We start from the raw sequence: 17,563 nt of genomic DNA on the forward strand, positions 1-17,563 counted from the left end.
AACGTGCACATGGGTGGGACAAATCCCGACAAGCAGGCGACAAGAGACACGGTACCTTGTCGAAATTCATGTATGTGTTCAGGATATGGGATGTCTTATGATACCCGGATGTCTCATGACCCCACACACCCTGGGCTTACACGACATTCAAAGTGGCCATTAACACACACACACACACACACACACACTACTATTAATATTACTACTACTACTACTATTACCTCCACTGCTACAACTATCGCTGCTACTGCTGCTGCTGCTACTACTACTACTGCTACCATTACTACTACTACTACTGCTACTACTACTACTACTACTGCTACTATATACTACTACTGATTGTGAGGGCGCCTGGGGGAATGGGTGTTACTTTCTGAGCCACGGGTGCCAGCAGGCTATTCTACTCGTATTTACTGATTTCTGGCCCATAACTATTTCCAAGACACACCAATAATTAAACATTTTAACGATAACCACATATGAAGGCAGTTATTTGGGTGATGAAAGCATTTTTGGGGTTGGAAATCGGCAAATATAAGAGGCAGAGTACGACAATCTGGCACGTTGTAAATTCTGAGCCGTCCCCAAGGTAGGATGGGACAAACCAAGACAGCGGGACGAGATCAGACGAGACTCGCCGCCACGCCAGCATCAAGGAGCCCAAACTGTTTATAATGGCGCCTGCGTGCAGTACTGAAGGTGAGGGGGACGGGGATGGTTCACTCCCTCACCGTGGCAGCTCGTCAGCCATTATTACTTAGTTTACTTACTGGAATGTATGTCCGGGACGAGAGGCGTGCATTGGTGTTTGTACAGAATCACACCCAAATCTTCTCGTTCTTTTCTTCTTATTTACACACTTTCCTTTTCAGTATTACGTAACTTTCTTAACTGAAATAAAGTAACTTATTTTCACTTATTTAAACATTTGTGCCCCTCTTTCCCAGCACCGCGCGAAGAACACTTGCCAGTAGGGTGTTTGTCTAGAATCACACCCGACTCGAATTGGGCATAACAGTTTCCGCCTGTCATGTGTATTATTTATCAATTGATGACTCTTACTATATAACAACACTTACCCTCACCCACGTCTATAGTAACTTGTTCTGAGTTTTGTTAGTAAGTTTAACCCAGTAGCTGCGGGGATCATGTTTCTTAAAGGCCCTTCTAAACAAGAAAATGAGAAAAAAATCATCACTCACACAAACCATTTCATAATATATATCAGTGCATTTGTGATCAGTTTATGCATCATCTATTTTTTTGGGTTTATATCATGGCAAAAATTTGGCCCGTCGCTGGTACACGGTAAAGCCACAAATTTGGCCCGTCGCTGGTACCAGGTTAATCAGGTAAGGTGAAGATCATCCTTGTTTACCAGTTCTCTCATTTCATAGAGTCACAAGCTGTACTGTACTATGCCTTGTTCCTAATGAAGTGATGCTGTAAATATAATTCCTTGTTTCATCAGGTGAGGTGAAGATCGGGCACCGCGTTCGATGCTTCTTTGACGTTGAAATTGACGGCATCCCTTCGGGGCGCATCATCTTTGAGCTGTTCAACGATGCCTGTCCTAAAACCTGCGAGAACTTCAGAGCCTTGTGCACTGGTGAGTATGGAGCAAATTATTATTTATTACTTATAGATACTTATACTAGGGTCATACAATGCTGCCAAATTAAAAAGGCAAATACAACTACGGTTATTACTATTACTACTTCAACAAACGCTGCCACCACCACATTTTTACTATCTGTAACTCTTCAGGTGAAATGGGAGATGGACAGACCACAGGCAAGCCTCTGTACTACCGGGGGGTCAAGTTTCATCGGGTCATCAAGGACTTCATGATCCAGGCGGGAGACTTCTCAGCCGGCAACGGGACTGGTGGAGAGTCTATCTACGGGGGACAGTTTGAAGGTGAGTGTGGTGGAAGTTTTCTTACTCCTCTTTTTATTTATTTATTTATTTATTTTCTTTTATAGCAAGGGAGGCAGCATAAGGGCAAAAATAACCATGAAATGTATGTAATTGGTGTTATTGACTTGCTGATGTTTCGTTTCCTACTTAACCAGCTGCTCCTCTGCTGTTAAATGTATTTTCTGTTAAACTTCAAACCTCCTGGAAAGCCATAGGGAAGAATAGAGGTCAAAATAAGTGCAGAAATAGCCATGAAATGTGTATTATTGGTATTATTAACTCGCGTATATCTTGCTTCCTTCTTAACCAACTACTCATCTGCTGTTATATATATTTTTAACCTTCAGACCTCCCAGAAAGCCATAGGGAAGCATAGAGGTCAAAATAAGTGCAGAAATAGCCATGAAATGTGTATTGGAATTATTAACTCACATATCTTGCTTCCTACGTAACCAACTACTCATCTGCTGTTATACATATTTTTAACCTTCAAACCTCCCAGAAAGCCATAGAGAAGCGTAGAGATCAAAATAATGCAGAAATAGGCATGAAATATGTATTATTGGTATTATTAACTCACGTATATCTTGCTTCCTACGTAACCAACTACTCATCTGGTGTTATACGTATTTTTAACCTTCAAACCTCCCGGAAAGCCATAGGAAAGTGTAGAGGTCAAAGTAAGTGCAAAAATAGCCAACCCGTCTTCAGGTCAAGTCAGTAATGGTCTTTCTTTCCCTACGGTACCAAGATGAAAACTTCGACCTTCACCACGAGGACCCCTTCTTGCTTTCCATGGCCAACAGGGGGAAGGACACCAATGGCTCACAGTTCTTCATGTGAGTAAAAGGAGTCTGTGCTTATAATCATTGCCAGTTCATTTTAGGATGAAATTTGCCGTGTGGATAACCAGAGATTTGATTCGAGTCTAGGGTTAAGTGTGCATATTTTGTCTTGTTAGTTGTATGATATTTTTACGTGGAGGTGATGGGTATTGTCAGTGTGTGTATGTGTGTGTGTTTTCATGTTCCTCATATTTCTTTCTCTGCCCCCATGCTTATATTTCAGTGACCATGTGAAATTATTGCCTCTAGTTGTGTTTGTGATTACCTCTGACTACTATGACTCCTTTATAATTACTAAGATTGATTGATTGATAGTTTATTGTTGCAAGTAAACAACAAAGGAGAAGGGAGGTGCTGAACATATTTCTTGTGTAACTGTGCATCTGTTACTTGTATTTCAGAGATAACCTTAATTCCCAATGGAACACTTACCCTCATTGAAGCTTTAGAGGTTAAGCTCAGCCAAAATAGCTAATTATATGCGGTTGCCTGTCTCAGGAGGGTTTTGAAATTTATATAAGCCATCTGAAGGCAGTGAATGGTAAACTAGACCTCTATAAGGGAAATTCTACGGCAGTGAAGCTAATGAAGGATTGATCGAGTAAAGAACTTTGTGAGAAGAGACTGACATGTTCTTTATGCAGTCTTATGGTGGTTTAAAATGGTATATTGAAAACTAATCTGACATCTTTTATTTGGCCTTGGAAAAAACATTAAAAAATTCTCCTTCCACACAAATATTCATGGTAAAACAAAGGCAATTTTAATGTATCTTGTGCTGTAATATTGAACAATTTTTATCTAGACTTTGAAAAAACTTTAAAAATTCTCCTTCTACACAAATATTCATGGTAAAACAAAGCCAATTTTTATGTATCCTGTCTGTAATATTGAACACCTTTTATCTAGCTTTTGAAAAAAACTAAAAATTCTCCTTCTTCACAAATATTCATGGTAAAGACAATTTTTATGTATCATTTGGCAGAGTCCTTCCTTCCAACAGTCCCAGCCAGTAACTCATTGTTTTCCCCACACTCAGCTAGCAAGAGCACGGCCTTTGGGTGCTGGGTGACATCCGCCCTGTGCCTTTATCACTGTGTCAGACATTAATGCTTCGTTATTCTACCGTAATGATCGTTTTGTCCTTCCTGTAGAACTACCCAGCCAGCAACGCACCTAGATGGGTAAGGCACAACTACTTCTATGATGCTTTACATAGATATATAAGTTGCTATACACCCCAAATATATAAAATCTACCCTGCCATATTCATATAAATTCAGTATAAGAGCAAGAAAAGATTGAATTAAGGTTATCAAACATAGATATTAGTTGATTACACACCCTTTAGGTACAAACAATCTTGCTGCATTCACATAAATTCAGTAAAAGAGCAAGAAAAGACTGAATTAAGGTTATCAAACATAGATATAAAATGATTTCACACCCTTTAGATACAAACTTCCATTCTGCATTCATATAAATTCAATATAAGAACAAGAAAAGATCAAACCTTAAGCAGTAGAGTTTGTATTCAGGTTATCATGCACTGAGTTGTAAAGGAAGGCAGTAAAATGTGCAGCAATGGATGGTAAGGTTAGGAGGACTACATGACATGCCTTTGAAGACCCTCACGGCCCGCCTTGACTCCGCAGGAAGCACGTGGTATTTGGGCGAGTGGTGAGTGGACAGGAGGTGGTGGTGGCCATCGAGAACCTTCCCGTTGATAACCGAAGTCACCCGCTGCAGCCAATAGTGATTTCCAACTGTGGGGAGCTGGTGTTACAGCGCACCATCAGAGCCAAAGGTACAGAAAGGACGGTCTCTATCGCTGACTTTCTTCTTCTTCGTCTTCTTTGCCTTTGTTTTTATAGTTCATCTTCTGCCATTCTTCTGCAATCATATGAATCCAGTATAAGAGCAAGGAAGGATTATATTGGCTGTCAAACATTGAGTTTTAAAGTTTGTGTTCATGTTACCAATCACTGAAGTCCACATACTTAGACACACATTTTCAAGGCTTTTGTAGCAGTTTTGGGAATTTCCAGGGGTACTTTTATGACCCCGGTGGTAGGTTGGCCATTCTCCAGTACCAAGAATGTGAAAAAGCGCTCATTAAAACCTGATTCATTTCCCTTTTGGCCTTTGGAAATAGTTGATGTGATAAGTGGAAGTGCCTAAGAATACTGACATGAGTGCAGCAGGGGATGGTAAGGCTAGGAGTCAAAGTTGTATTGAGGTAGAACAGGAACTTCATTTAGTGGTTCACATGCATGAGCCTCTGATGAAAACCTTTATACCCATTCAGCCGAGAAAAAGCGTAGGAAGAAGAAGGAAGCAGAGTCCTCATCGGAGTCGGATTCTGACGATGACAAGAAGAAGAAGAAAAAGAAGAAGAAGAAGAAAGAGAAGAAGCAGAAACACAAGAAAACTGAAAGGTCTGTTGTTGCTCCTCAGCCGTGTGAGTCAAACAAGGATGGGGAGATAGACATAGATAGATAGAAATACATAGAAATAGATACAGGTGAATCAGCATCATGGAGGAGGGGTGAGATAATGATGCTGAAAGTGTACTTGATGGGGGACTTTCCAAAGCTATGACAGATGAAATTTAGTCCCGATAGTGCATTTATTTAACCCTCTGCAGGATGTGAGGCGTGAGAATGTCCTGTGACTGGGAGGAGGGCTAAGATAATGATGCTGAAAGTGTACTTGATGGGGGACTTTCCAAAGCTATGACAGATGAAATTTAGTCCCGATAGTGCATTGATTAACCCTCTGCAAGCTGTAAGGCCGATGGAAAGTTGCCAATTGAGCCAAACCATTCTTTTGCAAGGGACGTCAAGGAAGCTTTTGATATACATTTGGAAGGCTGATATTTACATAGATTTACATAGATATTGGTCTCTCCTGTAAACCTAAGTGAAATCATGTTAAATTTAATGCCTCCAAGACTTTTCGTTTCTAATCTAGTGAATATCAAGTTGAAGGAAGTGGGGGTTGAGCCTGTTTTAGTATGGGAAAGATGCAAAAATCCACCTTCACACAGGGGTTGTAGGAGTTGGTCGAGGTGGGCAGTCAATACAGGGGATAAAGTCTACTCAGTGTGGCAGGAAAAGTGTATGGAAAGGTTTTAAATGAGAGGATGAAGAAAATAACTGAGAAAAGTGTAGGCGATGAACAAAGGGGTTTTAGGAGAATTAACCCGGTAGCAGTGATGGGCCAAATTTGTGGATTTACCATGTACCAGCGACAGGCCAAATTTGTGGCTTTACTGTGTACCAGCGACAGGACAAATTTTTGCCATGATATAAACCCCCCAAAATAGATGATGCATAAACTGATCACAAATGAGTTGATATACATTTTGAGATGGTTTGTATGAGTGGTGATTTTTTTCTCATTTTTCTCGCTTAGAAGGGCCTTTAAGAAACATGATCCCTGCAGCTACCGGGTTAAGGAAGGAAAAAAAAGCAAAATTATACATATACAAAGTTACATGCAAGGAGTCATCATAATTGCTTACGTCTTCCAAAGTCTGATAATATAATACTGAGTGTTTTGTTATATGCATTGATGTTTTTTTATGCACAATTTGTCGTGGACTTCGGCAGCTCCGGCGAGGAAGGGGAGGTGAAGGACGATGGCTCGGAGGCTGGCGGGGAGACGGTAGGCAAGATGCGTAGTCACCCCTTGGTTTCTGTGTCTATTATTAACCCTGATGAGATCCCAGATGTGCCCAAGAACCAGTTTCTCTACCGCGCCGGACCTGAGAACAACGACGAACTCCGGGTCGAGAGAAATAGGGACCGGACTCGCTCCACTGTTCGAGCCTTCACCAAGAGTGGCCGCAAGATCAAGGGCAGAGGCTCGTTGGTAAGACTCCACTTTGACGTTATTCCTCTCCTTCTCTTTGTTAAACTCTCCTTATGTATTTGCTGTATGATCTCTGTATTTGATATGAAAGTTTCCTTCATCTGCTGTGTCTTTCTGTCCAGCGCTACCACACCCCTTCCCGGTCTCGCAGTCGCTCCCGCAGCCAGACACCGCCACACTGGAGGCAGGCCCAGCGCCGCACCATTCCCTTTGACCAGTTTCAGGTAAGGAACGTCTGTGGCGGGAAGTCTACTCGTTGTACTTCCCGATGAGCTTGTTTCTCTTGTTGCCGTTGATAAGTTTAAGGCAAAAGTCAACTCCTTTGCTTTAATCCCTAATGGAGTCGGTCACTCTTATGTACTGAGTGAATATGTTGTTGAGCAAAAGTCAGCACCAACCTGTCAGTGCACTGTTTTTTTACCCCCCCACACCCTGCCCCCTTATTTTCTTTAACTTATCCATATTTTATTGTCAATGTCTTATTTTTCACATTCATGTCTGCTCATCAAGGGGGGACTGTTTGGTTAGAAGTAAAGAGCGGACTGTTTTGTTTTCCTTTTGTTTTTACCTCTGAGCTGATTCCTCTACCGTAAAAAAACGCGAAAGTCTCAAAACTGTGGCCGTAGGATTGGGATCACCTTCGACAGGCATTCCAGGGTGAACCACAGCTGTCGGCCATAGGTTCACATCACTAAACGCACACTCTATTCAAGAAATGGAATGAGGAGAAGATGAGGAGGGAGCAGGAGCGCCAGACAAGGCAGCAAGAGCGGGACCAAGAGATGGAGGAGCGCCGCCGCAGGAGAGAGCAACGCCACTGGGATAATGAAGAAGGCGGAGGCAAGCCCGGGGACGGCATGAAGTACGGCGGACACGAGAGAGAGCAGGGCATGAAGGGAGACTGGCGGGACAACAGGGACAGAATGAGAAGGGACACAAGGGAGGGACGGCCACAGCAGCGATGGAGGAATGACAGGAACAGGCAGCGTGGCGACCATGATTGGCGTGAGGCCCAGGAGAGAACCAGGGCTGAGGAAGATGCCCGGGAAGGAAGAAACTCAGACTGGAAGGGGAACAGGGAGGAAGCAGGACCCAGGCACCAGGACCTGAGGGAGAAGCTGCAGACCCAGTGGGAGAGAGCTGAGGGTGGTGGCGACAATCAGTGAGTATTAGGAGCAGTGTGAGCAGAGTGAGTATAGGAGCAGCGAGTAGTGGGCTTTTTTTTACATAACGGTTTCCTTTTTTTTTTTGCCCTTGAGCTGTTTCCTCTGCTGTAAAAAAAAATAAAATAGGAATGAAAAGTGTGGGAGGGAATCATTGAGGGGCTTTTAGCTGTGTAGTGCTGTATATACTCCTGTCCTGATATGATTCCCTTAAGGTCAAGTGAAGGGGTTTGTCTTTCAATGGGTACTTCTTTTCTCGGAGGCAAATTGGAAGTTATTCCTCAGTTGAACAAGTCACGCAACTTCTGCACGAGTATATACAGTTATTAGATAATTGGGATGTACTTTGTGTGTGTGTGTGTTATTTTCATAGTGGTTGCATTATTAACAAACAAATAAGGAATCTTGTGATGAGGCGATCCGATCATTTTAAGAGAACTCGAGAGAACAAAGATCAACATTATTAAGGAGTTCCATGTCTCTCTACAGGGGAAGGAGGGGACACAAACAGAGCCATAACTCAGAGAAGAATGGTAAGAATGTTTTTTTCCTTCATATAGCTTGTAAAATTCACTGATTGGATATATTTAGTATTACATATATGTGTATACCTATTGATAGACTGAATTTTTCTTTCCTTGATATGTGTATTTCTTTGTTTTAGCTATTTGTATTAATGGCATTCATTTATCAATTTTTTATTTATTTGCATGTATGTGTATGTTGATGTGTGTGTGTGTGTGTGTGTGTGTACATATCTTCAGTATAAAACGTTACACTTCTTTTCTTTTATCAATGAAAGATGTCAAGAAAGATCAAAATGACCAGAAATCCAAGCAGAAAGAAAAGCATGACGACTTTGATGAAACTGCTCTGGACTACGAGGCCGTGGACTACGAGGAGGAGGAGGAGGAGGAAGACGAGGGCAAGAAAAACACAGGAAAAGGGACTGACAAGAACAAGGGCGGACACAAGGCACCAGAAGGCAACGGAGTGGTGAAGGAGGAGGAGAAGATGAGGAGCGAGGACCAGGGAAAAGGGGCCGTCATAATGAAAGAAAAGTCTGGCTCGGCTGAAAAAGGTCACTCCCCGAGCCAGAGGGACAGAGACCACAATGATCGGCACAGGGACAGGACGAGGGACAAACAGCGCCCGTTCAGGGACAGGCCGGGTCGCAACTGGGACGTCGGCCGCAACAGGTCCCGGGAGAGACGCAGTAACAGATCGAGAGACCGCAGAAACCGCTCCAGGGACAGAAGAGACCGCTCCAAGGACAGGCGAGACCGCTCCAAGGACAGGGCCAGCCGGAGGGACAGGTCCAGGGATAGAAGGAACAGGTCCAGGGACAGGACCCGCGACAGGAAGCGCCACCGCTCAGGCTCCAGCAGCAGCAGCAGCAGTGCAGCGAGCGCGGCGCTTTCCTAATGGGTGGTTTGTAGATTTTAGAGTTAATGGTTTTGTGCTTGTGTGTGTGTGACGGGCGGGGTCGCTGCTTCCATGGGTGATCTCTTCCCCTCTGGGAGTTTCCTTGTACCTTAAGAGTCTTTGGCTCCCTCCTCCTGCTGGCTGCAGGAAGTGAAGCGTTACTGATGATCATGAAGGGAAATCAGTTCCCATAATGTACAGTGCCTACTGACCAGCATTCTTTGTGAATGTTATCTGAGCTAATACAGTGCCAGCTGCCTTTCACCATCTTTAACTGTTATACCAATCAATATGCACACCACAAATCAGCTGCCATTGTTAGGAAGCATTCTGCATGTTGTAATGTAGGTATATATATGTATAAGAGAGAAAATAGATAATTGTAGCATCGAGAACAGAAAGGGCGAATGAGCCCCAAGTAAGTTTTGAGAAAACCGTTCATAAATGGCCCTGGCCCTGCGCTGCGCCAGGGCCAGGGATGCTGACTTGACTTGCCTTCTTTGCCTGCTCTTTCCACTAACAAAGGTGAACTCACCATCTCTTGACAGAAGAAAAGAGCATGTTATGGTGGCACCTAAAATCCCGTTTCCCTTTGGTGGCAAGTTCGCCCTTTCTCTTCTGAGCGATATACATGTTCATATATATCACTGATGCCCACTTAAGCTCAGTGCAATACAGTGGTACTTAATGAACACGCACTCCTTCCCACTGCACCTCACATCCCTGCCCTTTGTGATGCAGCTGAGCACCTGCTTGTGTCTTGTACAGTGCCCGGCTGACTCTCAGGGAGGCCGTCCAGCACAGCAGGTGCAGGGCTTACTCAGTAGCAGCAGAGGGTGGTGCCATGGCCTGTACTGCAGCATGGCTGGCAGGGAGGTGAAGTGCAGGGCCTCGTCAAGGTGGTTGTATCGGTAACAGCCACTGAAAAGTGTGTGTGCAAGGCAGTTTTATCAGGTCAGAGCCAAGAAGCAAGACAAACAAGGGTAACAAACTAACTGCATGTGTGGAGATAAGTTAATATGACAGTGATCAGACAGAAGCAACCTACTGTAGTGAAGATATTTAGCTGACAGTTGTAGGGTTTAACTTTAACATGTAATGAACAGCAGAAGAGCAAGTAACCTAGCCTCCAAGCAGTGTTTCTTTGAGGCATTGCTGTTAAAGGAAGAAGCATTGCTGTCATCTTTGTAAATCACTGTACCTGAGTTGTAAGGGCATTATTTTGAAATATACTGTCCTGTTGAAGAAAGTTGTCAATTTACCCAAATAACCTTTGTGAGAGTGGATGTGGGTGTGCATTACAGGTCGCTGAAGAGAGCATGAGAGATAAGCAGGAGTCAGCAGAGGAAAGAGAAGGGAGCAAGGAAAAGGAGAGGAAGCAGAGGAAAGAGAAGGGCACAAGGAAAAGGAGAGGAAGCAGAGGAAAGAGAAGGGAGCAAGGAAAAGGAGGGAGAAAGTAGAGAGAAAGAAGGAAAAAGGAAATTCTTGGAGGCTATTCTTTATATTCTCCAGTCTATTAATGTGCTTATTCTTTTTTCTTCTTTTTTTACAGCAAAGGAAACTGCTCAAGGGCAAAAAAAAAAAATAACAAGGAAAAAAAGCCCGCTAGTCACTTCAAGCTCCTATATAGAAACGTTCAGAGGAGTGGCCGAAAGAGAGGTCAATTTCGGGAGGAGGAGACAACACAGCTTTTGCACATCATAGTTTTGGTCCAATCATTGCAGTTAGTTTTTCCATCATAGTGACGGTAGTGCTCTTATATTCCTTAACATGTATTGGCTTATTATGTATTCACCAGATATTCCCCTCAGACAAATGCACTTCATACTCCTTCATTCTCTTTGTAGGGGAGTTAAAGAAATACACACGATTTTTCAGAGATTATTGGATAAGTTAAACAATATCCTCGAAATGGTAGCATCGGCTGTCTGCTCACTCCGCCGCCAGTGTCTCGGAAGTCTCCCTCCTCTCCTCCTCCTCTCTTGGGCTTGGTCTTGGATGGGAGTCTCTCGTCTCCTCCTCCCTCTGCCTCTCCTCCTCTCATCTTACTCTTCCTTTCCTCCTCTCCCTCTTATCCTCCCTGCCTCCTCTCACTAGGCACCTCCATACCTCTCTCCTCTCCTCCTCCTCCTCTCTTGGGCTTGGTCTTGGATGGGAGTCTCTCGTCTCCTCCTCCCTCTGCCTCTCCTCCTCTCATCTTACTCTTCCTTTCCTCCTCTCCCTCTCATCCTCCCTGCCTCCTCTTCCCTCCTCCTCTCACTAGGCACCTCCATACCTCCCTTCTCTCCTCCTCCTCCTCTCTTGGGCTTGGTCTTGGATGGTAGTCTCTCGTCTCCTCCCTCTACCTCTCCTCCTCTCATCTTACTCTTTCTTTCCTCCTCTCCCTCTCATCCTCCCTGCCTCCTCTTCCCTCCTCCTCTTACTAGACACCTCCATACCTCCCTTCTCTCCTCCTCCTCCTCCTCTCTTGGGCTTGGTCTTGGATGGGAGTCTCTCGTCTCCTCCTCCCTCTACCTCTCCTCTCATCTTACTCTTCCTTTCCTCCTCTCCCTCTCATCCTCCCTGCCTCCTCTTCCCTCCTCCTCTCACTTATCACCTCCATACCCCCCTCCTCTCCTCCTCTTCCTCGCCCTCTAGCCCCCCTCCTCCTCTCGCCCGCCTGTGATGTCAGTGTTCACCTCGCCTCAGTGTAAGTCAGGCCGCAGCGTGGAGAGGTTCGGTCACTCTCGCGGGGCAAATTCACTGACTCGTGTGTGTTTGCAGTGACTTACTGACTCGTATTTTGGCCACGGATAAGCCGCGGCCCGGGAGTGACCAGGTATCGGGTCTCGTTAACGCCAGGTGACCGCTCGCTGGCTGGCTGCCCCGCGTGAGGGTTGATTTAAAGGGCAGCGTGAGTGGAGGCGAAGCGGATAATTCAGTGAAGGTAAGCTCGCCATTTAATAGTAGTACGTGTGATGTGGTGTATGGAAGACATTGAAGGGAGGAGGAGGACTTAGCTTAACGTGTATGGCTGAAGTGAATGGTCGAAGAGCAGAGCCAGTACCTGTAACCTAAAGCCTGTACGTATGAATGTAAGCTCGCCATTTAACTATAAAACGTGTTATGTGGTATATGGGAGACATTGAAGGGGGGAGGAGGACATAGGTTACCGTGTATGGCTTTAGAGATCTCTGAAGTGAATGGACGAAGAGCAGAGCCAATACCTGTAACCTAAAGCCTTAACGAGAGGAATGTAAGCTCGCCATTTAACCATTATACATGTGATGTGGTATATGGAAGACACTGAAGGGAGGAGGAGGACATAGTTTAGGATGTATACCATTAAAGTAGAGAGTTTGAGGAGAGTGAAAGAGTAGACAATACGTATGAAAGTAAGCTCCTCATATATATATTAATACCTCTGTTGTGATATATTAAAGACATTTAAGGGATGAAGAGGACAGAGTTTTGTGTATGACCTTACAGAGCTTTTGGGTTACTGGACAAAGAGTAGAGAGGCATACATATAATTCCTGTACCCGTAGGAAATTAAATAAGGCCTATAAATAATTATGATAAAGCCATAATATATTAAACACAGTGACGAGGAATGCATTAAATAGTGTATATGACCTTAGAGAGCTTTTGGGTGAGCTAATACCAGTAGCCTACACGTATGGAAATTAGCTCAGTATAAAAAAAATAATAATGGAATTGAATAGAATTGAAATATTTATTGTTGTAAAATACACATGATATAGTATTAAAGACATGAAGGGACGAAGATGACATATAATAGTGTGTTGGGCTTTAGAGTAGAGATTTTTTTTTTTTTTTTTTTGGTAGTTCGTTGGGGATATGAGGTTAGTGGATGAAGTAGAGAGCTAAAACCTATATGCGTTGGAAGGCAATCTCAATAAATATTAATGCTTTGAGATATTAAACAACTCACTCTTTTTCTTGCCCTTGAGCCGTCTCCTTTGTTGTAAAAAAAAAATGGCAAGCAAGGAGGACATAGACTTTAATGACAGGACGAAAGTGTTAAAAATGAGAGTTTCGTCCTCCTCCTCCTCCTCCTAGCTCTTTTCCTTCCTCCTCCTCCTCCTCCTATTTCTGTCCGTATAATTCCTCATTCTCGTTTGCTTGGGGATGGTTGGAAGGGGGAGGAGGAAGAGGAGTGGACTGAGAGCGAAGAATGTCATTGCAAACTCACTCTTCAATACGTGTGTTACTGATATCTTAGACGTAGTTGAGTGACTTTGAGCTGAGGAACAAGGGTGAACAGGACATTATAGAGTAGCCTAATGGACTTATATTTAACTTAAGAGCACAGAGATGGAAATAGTCAATCATATAATGGCCTCGTGTGTGTGTGTGTGTGTGTGTGTGTGTGTGTGTGAAAATCCTTGTAGAGACGTAGTAAGTTCATGAGTCACACAGTCACGCACACTGGATGGCCTAGTACAACTCTCTCTCTCTCTCTCTCTCTCTCTCTAGCCTAGCGGGCACAAGAGGTCATCTGTTGCCGGGAAGCCCAGAGAGAGAGAGAGAGAGAGAGTTTTATATTTTAGGGTAACAGTTCTCTCTTTTCTCTATCTTTACATCTTACAAATTGCAATTTAGTACAAATTTCTCGATGAGCGGGCAACGGGCCGCCGCTGGGGGTTCTCTCTCTCTCTCTCTCTCTCTCTCTCTCTCTCTCTCTCTCTCTCTCTCTCTCTCTCTCAATCAATATATCGGTCAGTAAGTCATAAGTTGTAACTAAGTATAAAGTGTGTGTGTGTAACTTTTTATATTTGTTTTTATTTATTTGTTTATTTTTTGGAGAGAAAGTTTGTTTGTGGTGAAGGTGAACGGCGGAAAGTGTGTGTGTGTGTGTGTGTGTGTGTGTGTGTGTGTGTACCCAATGTCATCTTTCAACCCTCATCCATTTTTCCATCCAGCCTCCTCATATATAGCTTCCTGTAGTAGTAGTAGTAGTAGTCTCTAAGTCCTTCAAGCCCTTTCATTCCTCTTCCATTTCTTCCTTCTTTTTCTCTCTTTTCTTCCCTTCCTTCCTCCACTTCCTTCCAGCATTGTTTCCCTCCTAATTCTTTAATCCTCCATGCTCCTCCTCTTCCTTCCCTTCTCTCTCCTCCCTTCCAGTCTAACGTTCGCATTCTTATTAAACGTCTGCGCCATGAACGGGGAAACACAGCCTTGGACACCCGGTTAATGATCTCTGTGGCCTGAGGAAATGGTCATAATAGAGGCACGATACGCCTAAGACATACTAGCCTATAATCCACCCTTCCGCCAGTACCAACCCGTGACACCCCTATCGTGACGCCTCGTGCGTGACATGTGGTGAGGCGAGGGACGTGACAGCTCAAGGAGGGGGAACAGGGCGTAGAAAGCTTGTCATGACGTGGCTGTTGAGCGCTGAGTCCTGCTTTTCCCTTTGCAAGCCAAGCACCTGACGCATGAGGAAAGATGCCCCGGTGGATGCTAGCCCCAGAGAGAGAGAGAGAGAGAGAGAGAGAGAGAGAGAGTTTGCTTTCTGGGGTTAATACTCTGCAAATCATCGTGCTTTTTGTGAGTGTTTCAAGTCCTAAACATTCCTCCTACTTGTCACCACACACACACACACACACACACACACACACACACACACACACACAAACGCACACACATACACCTTGTCTTGGCTTTAATAGTAGTAGTAGTAGTAGTAGTAGTAGTAGTACCCACTCGGCCTAACAAGACTCATTACCTTACCTGCCCTGTTCCAGCTCACCTTGACCTCCGAGACCCAAAAGGTTGCCTGAGGAACGGGCACACTACGACTATATTCCAAGGCTACAGAGGGCGTGGGTGTGGGTGTTAGGTCCATAGTCTGACAGGTAAACAGCTCCCACTACGCCTATCCAAGCCCACGGGGAAGATTAACCGGGTGATTCTTCCTTTCACGGGGCAGGGGTCGTGTAAGGCTTTCACTAGCATCACAGAACGGTCCATGAAAAGCCCAGCAACTTCCACGACGAGGCGTTTCAAACATGCAGACTGAGGCGGCGTAGTAGCAAACAATTCGTCGCAAAGTTCACATACTTGACAAGGCTTTCGTAGGAGTTTTGGGCATTTCCAGGAGTAGTTTTATGACCCTGGTGGTAGTCTGCCCCTTCCTCTGCACCATGAACCTAAAGAAGCACTCATTAGAACCCGATTGATCCCCTCTTTGTCCTTTATAAATAGTTGATGTTAGGAGCGAAAGTGTCTTACAAAACCGACCTAAGAATACGGGCTTAAGAATACTCGCCCGCTGTAGATTTTTTACAGTTACCAATGATAGATTCTCCTCACGCAAGACCTTGAGGCTCCGCGGAAGGCATCATGTTATAACCCTCTTCCTTGTATTTATTTTGCTTCTTCAGCGGCCACGAGGAGACACAAGGCTGCTTCCTCCATGCCGTTTCCCGATTGATATCATTATTTATAGACAATCCCCTCACGTTGGACATTGAATATTTAGCTACAAGAACACGGAAGGCATGGCTACACGTTTATGATATTCCTTGCTTCCTGTTTTCTCTTTTTTTTTTTTTTTTGCTGTTTTTAGTTCATTATCAGCGTGTTCTTTTTGTTTTTCTTTCTCTTCCCCTTTTTCTTTCTTTCTCCTTATTCCACGTTTATTCTGCTCTCCTGGTTCCTGTTTTCTCATAATTTCGCCATTTTTAGTTCATTTGTTTCCCTGTTCTTTTCGTTTTTCTTTCAATTTTCATCTATGTCACTCTTTCTCCCTCACGTCCCCTCTCTTCACTCTCTCTCTCTCTCTCTCTCCTTCTCCGACGTTTATTTTGTTCTCCTGGTTCCTGTTTTCTCATAATTTCGACATTTTTTGTTCATTTATTTCCCTGTTTTTACGTTTTTTCTTTCAATTTTCATCTATGTCACTCTTTCTCCCTCACTCCCTCTTTCTTCTCTCTCCTTATTCCACGTTTATCCTGCTCTCTTGGTTCCTGTATTCTCATTTTTTGGCTGTTTTTATTTCACTTCTTTCCTTTTTCCTTCATATCCTTCCCTCCTTTACGTCTTTCTTACTTACTCTCCCTTCTATTTTACATACCTCTTGCCTTCTTCTTCTTTCTCCTCCCCCTGTATCCAGTCCTCACACCCTTTCCGTGGGGCCTAAAAAAGCGATTCTTCTCCCCTCTTCACAACCTTCCTTCCCTAATGCCTTTCCCCATGTCTTTCTAACGTGCGCTCCCCTTTCTAACACGCTTCTTGTTCTCCTCATCCTCCTCTTCTTACCTCTGTACAGTCATTCGAATCCTCTCACACCCTTCCCGTTCGGCCTGAAAAGCGATTCTGCTCCCCTCTTCATAACCTTCCTTTCCCCATGTCTTTCTAACGTGCGCTCCCCTTTCTAACACGCTTCTTGTTCTCCTCTTCCTCCTCCTCTTACCTCTGTACAGTCATTTCAATCCCCTTACACCTTTCCCTTTGTGCCTGAAAAGCGTTTCTTCTCCCCTCTTCATACTCCTCAATCCCTTATCTTTCTCACGTGTTCCCCCTCTTCTTACACACTTAAATCCCTTTGTCCTTCTCCTCCGCTTCCTTCTCCTTTTACTTCTCTATATGATCTTTCTTTCGGCCACCTCTTTTAATTCTTTTTTGGGAGCAGTGAGAAGCGTTTTTTTATTTTTTATTATTGTTTTCTTATTTTGTGTGCCCTTGAGCTGCCTCCTTTGTTGTAAAAAAAAAAGAAGTCCTCACACCCTTCACGTTGGGCCTCAAAAGCGATTCTAAACCCCTCTTTATACCCTTCATACCCTTTCTCACGTGTTCCCCCTCTTCTTACACACATATTGCCTCTGTCCTTCTCCTCCGCTTCCTTCTCCTTTTACTTCTCTATATTCCAGTCCTCACACCCTTCACGTTGGGCCTCAAAAGCGATTCTAAACCCCTCTTTATACCCTTCATACCCTTTCTCACGTGTTCCCCCTCTTCTTACACACTTATTGCCTCTGTCCTTCTCCGCTTCCTTCTCCTTTTACTTCTCTATATTCCAGTCCTCACACCCTTCACGTTGGGCCTGAAAAGCGATTCTAAACCCCTCTTTATACCCTTCATACCCTTTCTCACGTGTTCCCCCTCTTCTTACACACATATTGCCTCTGTCCTTCTCCTCCGCTTCCTTCTCCTTTTACTTCTCTATATTCCAGTCCTCACACCCTTCTTCTCACGTGTTCCCCCTCCCTTTACATATTGCATGCCTCTGTCCTTCCCCTTCTCCTTTTACTTCTCTATATTCCAGTCCTCACACCCTTCGCGTTGGGCCTGAGAAGCGAGCCACAAGGTCATACTGTCATGCCA

General features: G+C 44.2%; 2 protein-coding genes across 2 annotated transcripts in view; both read left to right on the plus strand.

Annotated features, from left to right (window-relative positions):
* Positions 1 to 548: 548 nt before the first annotated feature.
* On the plus strand, positions 549 to 9,490 carry LOC126986082 (peptidyl-prolyl cis-trans isomerase 8-like). Its single transcript, XM_050841785.1, has 12 exons — positions 549 to 699; positions 1,472 to 1,609; positions 1,768 to 1,920; positions 2,672 to 2,759; positions 3,920 to 3,949; positions 4,421 to 4,572; positions 5,074 to 5,203; positions 6,380 to 6,641; positions 6,764 to 6,865; positions 7,355 to 7,803; positions 8,294 to 8,337; positions 8,607 to 9,490. The coding sequence occupies exons 1-12, from the start codon at positions 675 to 677 to the stop codon at positions 9,227 to 9,229; spliced, it is 2,196 nt and encodes a 731-aa protein (XP_050697742.1). The 5' UTR covers positions 549 to 674; the 3' UTR covers positions 9,230 to 9,490.
* Positions 9,491 to 11,937: 2,447 nt separating this feature from the next.
* The window catches only part of LOC126986075 (carnitine O-palmitoyltransferase 1, liver isoform-like), a 36,600-nt gene continuing 30,974 nt past the window's right edge, over positions 11,938 to 17,563 (plus strand). The window contains exon 1 of the mRNA XM_050841771.1: positions 11,938 to 12,155. The gene's annotated coding sequence lies outside the window, so the exon portion shown is untranslated. The remainder of the gene's footprint in view (positions 12,156 to 17,563) is intronic.

The sequence above is a fragment of the Eriocheir sinensis genome, chromosome 5, assembly GCF_024679095.1.
Source record: "Eriocheir sinensis breed Jianghai 21 chromosome 5, ASM2467909v1, whole genome shotgun sequence".
Classification (NCBI taxonomy): domain Eukaryota; kingdom Metazoa; phylum Arthropoda; class Malacostraca; order Decapoda; family Varunidae; genus Eriocheir; species Eriocheir sinensis.